Source organism: Cervus elaphus, chromosome 12 (genome assembly GCF_910594005.1).
Source record: "Cervus elaphus chromosome 12, mCerEla1.1, whole genome shotgun sequence".
Taxonomy (NCBI): domain Eukaryota; kingdom Metazoa; phylum Chordata; class Mammalia; order Artiodactyla; family Cervidae; genus Cervus; species Cervus elaphus.
The window spans coordinates 34,546,552-34,557,287 of NC_057826.1; the positions used below are offsets into that span (position 1 = coordinate 34,546,552).

The window sequence follows — 10,736 nt, forward strand, 5'->3', positions numbered from 1 at the left end:
GATATTATCCAATTGCTTATTCCTTATACGAAGTTGGGAATATTTAGGGAATGAAAAGGAATAAAGCTGAATGTCTTAGCAAAATTTCACCGCTCATTTTAATCTTGTATGTGAAGTTTGTTATATGCTTGCCTTCAAATGAATGACCTTTCATTTCCAGGGAAGTCAAATATCAAACAGTAAAGCTTTAAGTAACAAGAAAATGCCAGAAGTAAGTTGATCTGGTTTAACCCTGGTAGAATTCTAGAGTAAATTTAGTTTGAATAGAAATTCCTTCTGTTGCTGAAAATCCATTGAACATGTATTTGTTTTCTTGCTTTAGAATAATTGAGTGAACACAATTAAATCTTGAATATAGAATTGTAGTGCCTCACGTGGCTGTGGCTCAGCTGTTGGCAACTACTGTGAAAGGACCGTGCCAGTTACTGTGGCTGCTGGAGGGAAGTAGGACACGGCCACTGCCCTCGAGGAGAGCCAGCAGTAGGAGGCAGCAGGTGCCAAGGCTCGCCTGGTCAGGAGCCCTGGGTGCAGAGGACCCACGATGGCTGTGCCTGGCAGGGTGGAGGAGACCTAGGGGTGGAGGGCTGAGCAGAGCTCTGAACAGAAGAGAAGCGCCTCTAGGTATAGTTAATGAACAACCAAACGAAAATCAGAGGGTAGGAGCAAGACATATTCCAGTGGGTGGGCAGCAGGTCAATTGATCCAGGAGGTTCAGACTGGGAGATAGTTAACAATGGTAGATTAGATTACAAAGGGAATGGTTTTTTTTTGTTTGTTTGGTTTTTTTTTCTCATTTTTCTCTTATAAAAGTAATGTGGCAGTTAAACTTAAATACAAGTGAATGACTAAAGGGAAAACTTTTCTTTCCTATTTCCATTCCCCACTAGAGATCTTTCACTATCCTTCTGGAAGATTTCAACGCGAACATGTGGCCTTAAAACTGCTCGCTAAATAAGACAAAAGGGGATCATGTCCTACATCTACTACTACTTTAAAAAAAAACAACGTGAAATTCCTTGGGCAACTTTTAGTCTAAAAAGTCCAAGTTCCTTTTAATGGCCACATTGTATTTGTTAAAAATTAATTAATTACTTTTGGCAGAGCTGGGTCTGCGCTTTGGTGAGCGAGGGCTACTCTCTAGCTGCAGTGAGCGAACTCAGTAATTGTGTCACAGGGGCTTAGTTGCTCCATAGCATGTGAAAATTTCCCGGACCAGGGATTGAACCCATGTTCCCTGCATTGGCAGGCAGATTCTTAACCACTGAACCACCAGGGAAGTCCAGTATTTCTTTAATATAATTCACTTAACCAGTCTTTGAGCCTACAGCTTGAGACTGTTGTCAAAAATGGATGGGGGAAGAAACTGTCGGTGAATACATTTTTATCTATTTCCATACTTTGAGTCTAAGAGTAGAATAAAATTACTGGGTTGAGAGTAGCTGAATTGTTTATATTACCAAATTGCTCTCCAGAAAAGATCCTACAGATCTGTACTCTAATAGTAGGTTAGTGGCACGTGTTTCTTTACCGTTTTGCGAGCACTGGCAAACATTGAAGAGTCTGAAGTCCAAACAAGGTAAGTAAAAATTGGTACCTATTGTTTTAATTTGCACTTAGAGTGAGGTTAAATTTGTTCAGAAACTTCCTGATCTTAGTCTTTGCTAATTTTTCAATTAGGTTGCTTGTCTTTTTATTACTGGTTTATATGAGCTTTCTGAATATTAAAGCTGGGAATCATTTTCCAGGCTTATCATTTGTCTTGTTTTCTAGTATCCTTTTTCATGAAGTTTAAAACTTGCATAGTCATAAATTCATGTTTTGGGGGGTTATTTTTATGACCTTATTTTTATATGTAGATCTCTGCTCTATGTATTTTGGGGCGAGGAGTGAGGAGGAATCCCTCTCTTGCTGTTGTATGCTCACTGACCTCCTGTACCACCCCGCTTCCCTCGCATTGCCATGCTGCTTGCTGGCTATCCTTCCTGCTACTCTTGGGACTTTGATGTTCCTCCTGGATTTTGTGTTAACTTCCTGACTCCTGTCCTCACGTCGCTTAGGATCCTCAGCTCTGCTCTCGTGTGCTGCTAGGGTGTTCTTTCTCAAGTGTGGGTTTGACAGTGCTTCCCCCTTCATAGCTCTATAGCTCTTAATAAAGTTCAAACTTCTTACTTTAGCTAAGTCCCACTGTGACCTGGCTCTATTTCTTCCTGTTCTTTTGCTTTTTTCTCTAGCCACACTTGAGAATTTGCAGCCTGGTATCAAGTCTAGCTTGTCAAGTCAAATGATATGAAGGCATCAGAAACACTTCTGAGATTTGCAAAGGTTAAATTATACCATCCATGGGTTCTTCCTATAAAAAGTATCACCAGATTACTTTCCCAGTTGCCAGAGGAGGAAGAGGAGAGAAAGTATAATACAGAGTTATTATATTATATATATTATTATATATATTATATTGTAATACAGAGAGAAAGTATAAAACAGAGGACCTAGCAGAGATGTTATAAGACCAGTAAGTGTGTGCATGCTCAGTCATGTCCAACTCTTTTGCAACTCCATGGTCTGGTAGCCTGCCAGACTCTTCTGTCCATGAACTCTCCAGGAAGAATACTGGAGTGGGTTGCCTTTCCTGTCTCCAGGGATCTTCCCAACCCAGGGATCAAGCACGAATTTCCTGCATTGGTCGGTGGGTTTTTTCCCACTGAGCCACCTGGCTCGTTGGATTAAATGTAGTATCCAACCCTGTCCCCCCTTTAAAAAAAATAAAATGCTAGTTAAAATTAAGGCAAAATTTGTCAAAGGGGATAAAGTGGGTCCTCTTATTTTGAGAAGGTTGTATAATAAAAGTGGTAATGAGGACTTCCCTGGTGGTCCAGTGGTTCAGACTCTGTGCTTCTAATGCAGGGGACATGGGTTTGATCCTTAGTTGGGGAACTAGGATTCCACATGCTGTGTGGCTTGGCCAAAAAAAAATTAAAAAACAAAAAAAATTAAAAGTAGTCATGAATCTTCATCAAATGAGTTCAAAACAAAACATGAACTGGCTGAAATGCATAGAGCAACTGACAAACCTGAAGGAGTAGGAACACTAATTACCTCCCAACCTTTGATATGGACAAAAGGATACACGGGAGTGGGTAATCCTTCCCTTCTCCAGCAGATCTTCCCAACCCAGGGATCAAACTCAGGTCTCCTGCATTGCAGGCAGATTCTTTACCAACTCACCCACCCGGAAGCCCAAGAATACTGGAGTGGGTAGCCTGTCCCTTCTCCAGGGGATCTTCTCAACCTAGGAATTGAACTGGGGTCTCCTGCATTGTAGGTGGATTCTTTACCAACTGAGCTATCAGGGAAGCCCTAAAGGATATACCATATCATCTCAATAGATGTAGAAAAGCATTTGACAAAATTCCATGTCCATTCATGATAAAAACTAAGAGTATAAAGGCAATATACCTCATTGTCTTGTATAGTAATGGCTATATATGACAAACCCACAACTAGCATCTTACTCAATGGTGACAAGGTGAAAGCATGATCTATCATAATTGCTTATAAGTTTAATAATTTTATCTAGAGATGAGAGGTTATATAACAAAACATATTCCTTAAAAATTTCTTAACAACTTACTCAAAGATTAAAGAAGAAGATGGATGGGAATGAGCCAAGCATTAGAAAACCTAGATAAGCTAGTAACCATTAGGAAAAGTAAAATTAATGTTGGAAGAGGAGTGGCAGGGAAGGGGCTAAACCTAGTTAGTGTAGTAGGCATTTTTTCAAACTTTTGAGTAACCATTGACTTTCATGTTAGTAATTCAAGAGCGTGAAAAAACCTAAAAAGCTGTATTAGATGAAGTTGCCTGTGCCTGATAACAAAGCCTGACAAAGCTGTTTAATTATAGACTAATTTCAATTATGAGTGTAGTCATTAAAATCCTAACTATCAAAAAACTTTTATCATCCAAGGAGCTTTACTTTAAGAATACAAAAATAGTTTAGATTAAAACAGAAAACTGTTGATTCCAGTAACATGGTAAACTAGATTATAATGATATCTTGGTACGGCATACTTATGCTATATCTTGGTATAACATATGATATAAGGTGTATCAACATTTCACTCATTGGGGGAAATATAAAGCGGGCATCTCTCATGATGCAGTGGCCACAGGGTCCCACATTGCTCATGGATGGCCACCTCAGGATTCCCCCAAAACTTTGCATTCCCCACCCACATTCCCTGATATCTCTGCTTTCATGGCAGTTTCCTCTGCCTTGGCTGGCTTGGCAGTTGTTGGGCTGCACCCCACAGGCCTGCAAGCCTTGGATTGCCCAGCCTCAAGACCGAAGAACAAACCCCAAAACAGCAACAGAGATATCAACAGTTTGGTGCACAGGGGAGCCTTATGAGTTCAAAGCAAGGTCCTGAAACAACACCTCATTGTGCCCAGCAGCCACCTTAGCTACTTGGGAAGGAGGAGGCTGCCATTTATAGAGGGAATTGACATCAGGTTGACTCATCAGTTACCAGGGAAACTAGCAACTGGGCATTGGGCAAGCACAGAGGTAGTTAAGAAAATTGGATAGTCGTGTGAGAGAGGCAGGGCCTCATTGAGCAGATGTCCAGAAAGCAAGACTACAGCCATCTTGAATGGCCTGACAATACACTATATGATTATCTTTAATGCTGAGAAGACAGGGATTCAATACCTATTTCTTACTTGAAAAAGAATAAGAATAAGAAATTATAAACTGGGTATAAGACCCCTGTTTGCCACATACTTGCAACACACACAGTAGACGGTCAATAACAAACGATGCTCTTTCAGCACGGTAGCCATTGTCGACCAGCAATATGCAGGCACTGTGGGTGGCAGAGAAAGGTAAGAGGCGTTCCTGTGAGACTTGGCGGCCTACCTGTGACTGCCTTCTTTGACTATCACAAGTAATAAAGCAAGTCGTCAGTTCTGTCTGAATGGCACAGTGGGGAAAAGGGCTGTAACACACCTTGTAGGCGAGCTGATCCTTAAATTGAGTCCAGATTCATGACTAAAATGCCAAATTTTAGGGGAAAGATCCTTCACATGAATTGCAATCCTCAAATGTGTAATTCGGTGGCTATCCCCATATTTTACAGCCAGAAGAAGAGGTGTTGAAAGGGGAAATGCATCACTGGACAGACTGTTGTAAGCTGAGATCAAGGGCTCCTATCGAGATTGCTGTGTGATTATGTATTATAAAGAGATGTCTGAAGAAGAAGTCCGTTTAGCTCTAATCTGATTATCCTAATAGGTTTAGTTGGTACATAGTTGACGTTAGTCTGCTATTAATTAACAAATAGTCTTTATTTTTAGCTTGAGATTTAAGCTCTGATTAAACAATATGATTAATTAGAACACTTGAGACATGGTCTAAAATTGGTGATTTGGGAGCTTGAAAATTACTCACCTCTAATTGTTGTTTTTCCTCAGTGAATATTTACACTTCATTCTGTCTTTGCAGACCTAGGGAAGCACCGCTCTATTGTGGTTGGTGGTCTCCTTCAGACCTCCCTTTTCTCATTTACTTGTATCCTTCTCCTCTAAGCATCTATCCACTGCCCACACCCTACAATTACTTCAGTAAAGCAATTATTCTTTAGACTTACGGGGAAGGCTTCCAGTTTCACTTCAGTTTAAAATTAAAACAATTCTTTCTTTTCTAGGATTGTAGAAATCTACAGTAGAAGATTACAAGGTAACTTTTAAACTATTCTATTTACAGAAAACCATTTTTTATTAAGGGAAAAGTGTTCTTTGTTCTTACTACAAGTGTGATATGTATGTCTTATAGAAATTAAGGGAGTTCCCTGGCGGTCTGATGGTTAGGACTTGGTGCTTTCCCTGTGGTGACCCCGGTTCAACCCCAGTCAGAGAACTGAGATGCCCTCAAGCTGCATGGCATGGCACACAATAAATAAATAAAAGAGTAAAAGAAACCTTGTTGGGAATATAAAACAGAGAGAGAACGTCCACTATATTTCAAGCTTCCAGAAAAAAATCATTGCATTTGCAGATTCCACCTTCCCTAATGGCTCAGATGGTAAAGAATCTGCCTGTAATGCAGGAGACCTGGGTTCAGTTCCTGGGTCGGGAGGATCCCCTGGAGAAGGAAATACCAACCCACTCCAGTATTCTTGTCTGGAAAATCCCATGGGCAGAGGAGCCCGATGGGCTATAGTCCATGGGGTCATGAAGAGTCAGACAAGACTGAGTGACTAACACTTTGACTTTCGTATTTTATTGTATATACCAACATTTAAAAAATCAACTTACTTTTATTATAGTATTTGAAAACAGGCTTCACCCTTTTTTCCCTTATCAAACTTTTTTTTCCCCCCACATACACATAACCATGTCTTTTATTTGCTGACTGTTCAGCATTCCATTGTACAACTGTGCTGTGGCTTAATTTAACCAATTCCTGCTCTGATATTTGGAGTTTTCAAATAAATGCCAATTTAACCAGTTCCTGCTCTGATATTTGGAGTTTTCAAATAAATGCAGTGCTGCAGTGAACACTTAGTTCAAAGATATTGTTTATTCAGCACAGGAAAATTTAGGTTAAATCATTGGTTGTCAGCATGGCTCTAAGAGCAATTTAATAATTGGACTATAGCCCCTTTGTTAATCCTGTTGCAAGCTGTGTATTCATTTCTTTTACTCTCCGTCCATGGGGGTGCTGGTTGTCAATATTCTCTTGGTCTTTCTGCACATGTAAGAGACAGCCGTCATTCTAATCTGTTCCCTCCAGTGGTGCTGGAGGGCACCAGGGCTTCCTCAGTTCCCTTTGGCATCTGTACTGCAGGTGAGGGAATCGAACAGGGGCGTCCTGTGGCCTGGACAGCAGAGCAAGCACATTGGTGAAGGGTGCTTCACCAAAGTCTTGCTTTTAAGATTTCAAATATTCTAGAAACAGCAAAAGCTTCCAGCTGTCTGTTCATGTCAGACTCTTAAACTGAGTTCCTTGTCACATCCACAGTTCAGGAGCGCCTTACGAAGCAAATTGCCGTAGCAATCACAGAGGCCTTGCGACCTGCTGGAGTGGGGGTCGTGGTTGAAGCAACGTAAGTCTGTTTGCATTTAATAATGTCATAGTGGTTTTGGGGGTTGGAGGTGTAGGGAGTCATAGGCTTAGGTGTAGTGAATGTACACAACAATAACAGCTAATGATTTCTTTAGCTCTTTGATTCTTTGAGCAGAGTTTTCTGAATACGTTGTCACACATTTAAAAAATAAAGAGTTGTACCTAAAAACAGGTAAAAAGGGCAACTGAAGACACTTCTTTAAGTTAGAATGAATTTTGAGAATTATGTACATCTTGTGGGCAGTTTTCACCCATTCTTTGTGCACTGCTGGCTAACGTCACCCACCTTGGTCTCCATTCTCTGGATCCCGCTTGGTGAGACCAGTGTACCTCAGTATTTCTCTGAACACCTAGGCTAGCTAAGTGCTCACTTGGTCCTGAAGATGGATCAAGTGAGAACTCTGAATTTCTTTTTCTCTAGAAGTTGTGTATCTTTGTAGACCTTTGTATTAGTTTCACCCAGGAAGAAAATTCCACTTTTCCTCCTCTGACTGGATGCCTTAAGGACCCAACCATTGATACAAATAAAAGCTATAAGGCTTACGAACTTAAAAAAATGTTTTAGGCCAAATTTATCTAAGAAGTGACTTTTTGACATACTTGCTAACTGTGATTTAGTCTTTTGGGCTGCTCTTATTTAAAACCCAACCCAGCAGCTGTCTGCTCCATGAGACTACCTTTGTTGCCTTGTTTCATAGACACATGTGTATGGTAATGCGAGGAGTGCAGAAAATGAACAGCAGAACCGTGACCAGCACAATGTTGGGGGTGTTCCGGGAGGACCCGAAGACCCGGGAGGAGTTTCTGACCCTCATCAAGAGCTGAGCCTCAGCTTGTGCCACATGGTTTACAGATCGTGCAGCTAGAAGCATCGTTTTGTCTGGTCTTAATTGTTTGTACATTCCACTTTCAGTTGTTACAGATGTGAACTCTCATCCTTGTCATTAATTGTATTTAATTATTTATAGCAAGTCAAATAAAAGTAATTAATAAAGGGGTGAGCCCTGTATTTTCTTCTTGCCACCTTTTAGTGGCAACATTCAAGAAAACTGCCAATAGTATAAGTTGCAACCCCATGGACTATAGCCCACCAGGCTCCTCTGTCCCTGGAATTCTCCAGGCAAGAATACTGGAGTGGGTAGCCATTCCCTTTTCCAGGATAGTGTAAGTTACTTGTATAAAACCACTGCCTTTCAGGTAACCTGAGGGTGCTGGGAAGGGAGAAGGATTCATGTGTTTTGTTCAGAGTATGGTAATTTGATTCAGAAGCACAGGAATGTTGGGGATGGGAGAAGATTATGGTCAATATGTTTATTTTACCCTCTCCAAACAAAAATGGTGTGCTTGAAATAATTTATGTACAGTGTGCAGCATTGCTCTGCAAATTGAAAATCCAAAAGGCTCCACTTTAATCATGATTATTTAACCACCTGACACTTTATTTTTTATATATTTTTTAAACTATCCAGTTGTAACATATGTCACCAAGGGGAAGGTAGTGGACTATCTATGTATTTTAATTTCACTGTGAGTTAAAAAGGCAATTTCTACCCTCTATTCTTTTTAAAATTCAAGTACAGGAGATTAGTTCCTGGAGTTGTTTACGAGTATATTCTCATGTCAATATACAGGGATTTAGACATTTAACTCTCTGTGCCTTGAGGAGAATATCACACCATTTAGAGTGTAGATACCTTTGCCTTTTTTTTAAAAAAAAAAAAAAGCCATTATTTTATAAGACTTAGTCCTGACATTGCAAATAACTAGTTCTCACAGTTCTACCTTTTCATTTTTCTTGGGAGCTTACTTTGTGAGTTCCTTGTAGATGCCTCAAAAAAATTTTTTTTAACTTATCAAATGTTTTTCTAAGTATTTACAGAAACTTTTGAAAGTGTCCATCATTTTCGGGTTTGCAGAACCATAGCTTCTGTGAATGTGAGAGAATGCAGATTGCACTGTGAACTGTTTTGAGCTCTGTCCCATGTCTAATGAAAGCGGTTTTGTTGGTGTCTGTGAAAATGCACCATCATTTTCTGGAATGAGTGTAAAATACTGGAAAAGGGTATACGAGTTTCCCGTGTGGTCCAAGTGGATCTTATCTTTGGTGTGACTGTTCAAGTGGGATAGGTCTTTTAGTCCAGGAAGCTGCTGCCTTATTAATGATTATCTTAAAATTTCCTCCACTGGGGCAGTGTGGGCCAAATTGAAACAAACAACAACAACTAAAACCCCAACTCTCTGCAAAAACAAATACAGTTATTCCATGGAGAAGTCTCTGATATGGAGAAGGCTGACACTGTGCTCTTCAAATTTATCCTGTTACCTTAACAAGGATTAACCGCATACTTGCTGTAACTCTGGTAGTTCTGCCTCTGCCACTCTGATGCTATTTGGCTTATGCAAGGGCAAGATGGCAGAGGTGTTTTTTTTTGTTGTTGTTGTTTTTTAATTTTAACTCTTCCCTACTTTTAGTTCCTTTATTTTCTCTATATTTGGAGTTTCTAAAGTAGTTTGGTGGTTGATTCGGAGTTCCCTTTAAAATTTAACCTGATATAGACATTATCCTACCTAACATTTAGACAGAGATAGAATTAACATTCATCTCATGCTTAATATTTTCAAGTTTTTACAGCTGTGACTTGGAGGACCAAAGAAATTGTTAGCTGTTAATTCATCTTCCTGAGATCAATTGTATTCCTTTTTAACTCTTTATTTTAAGATTCCCTAGAAGTGTTCTCATAAAAGTTTAAAATATCCATGGTATCGGTCTAGAGTGTTGGTAAATGCAGAGTAACTACCTTGTCTGTTTTACTCTGGTCTGTAAGTTCTTCAAAATTACCTTTTCATATCCGTGGCCTTGAGTTCATTTTGGGAGTTTTTAAGAATTTGATGCTTTTAAATACACTGTTCAATTTAATTGTTCAACTTTTATGTATGGTGTATATTGTTCCTGAAGTTGGTTTTATTTAAATTATTAAAGTGTTTTGACTTTGTTCTTGTGAAAATAGTTTCTTTTTGAACCACTCAATTATTTTTATTGCATTCTGTCTTAGCAAAGATGCCCTTCATACTGGCTTCTCTCAGCCACCAAACTATTAGACTATAAATCCCAGAACATAAATTTACCCCCAGCTCTCTGTCTCTCTTTGGATATTACTTTCCTCACCCTCCTGCAGTAATGGGAAGGGGAGGTCTAGGGGAAGAGTAAGGAATCTGAATGACCCTCATGTCCCTGTTCTAAGCCTAACTTTGAATAACTGCAGCTCCTGAGAACTGGCACTGCTTTCTGTGTGGGAGCAGCTGAGGAGGGAAGAGCTGGCTGGGGCAGGGAACTGGGCAGTGCAGGGAGTAGGAGAGTTTCTGTCTGTTTCGTAGGGAAGAGCCTGCCTGGAAACTTCCAAGTAGGAGGGAAAGTTTTGCTGCCTCTTTTCTGTCCATGCCTGGTGGCCTCATCAATCCATCTCTTGGGCAGTCTTCCCATTCCCCACTCCAACTAGGCAGAGGCCCCAGCCCTCACTGATTGTCAGCCTGTCCAGGTGCTGGGGCCACTGTAGGGGCCTGCTTCTCCTTGAAGGATCTGATAGCCTATAGATAGTGAACCTGATCACCT

The 10,736-nt window shown here is 40.2% G+C and overlaps 1 protein-coding gene across 2 annotated transcripts in view; it reads left to right on the forward strand.

The window, feature by feature from the left end:
• Nucleotides 1-10,131, forward strand: part of GCH1 (GTP cyclohydrolase 1) — a 53,583-nt gene extending 43,452 nt beyond the window's left edge. Inside the window, exons 4-6 of one of the 2 annotated variants that reach the window (XM_043920373.1) lie at nucleotides 5,706-5,737; nucleotides 7,022-7,106; nucleotides 8,099-10,131. In XM_043920373.1, coding sequence (XP_043776308.1) covers nucleotides 5,706-5,737; nucleotides 7,022-7,106; nucleotides 8,099-8,294 — 313 coding nt within the window. In that variant the 3' untranslated portion in view covers nucleotides 8,295-10,131. Of the gene's footprint in view, nucleotides 1-5,705; nucleotides 5,738-7,021; nucleotides 7,107-7,824 lie in introns of both variants that reach the window. The other variant, XM_043920372.1, reaches the window with a different exon arrangement.
• The last annotated feature ends 605 nt before the right edge of the window (nucleotides 10,132-10,736 follow it).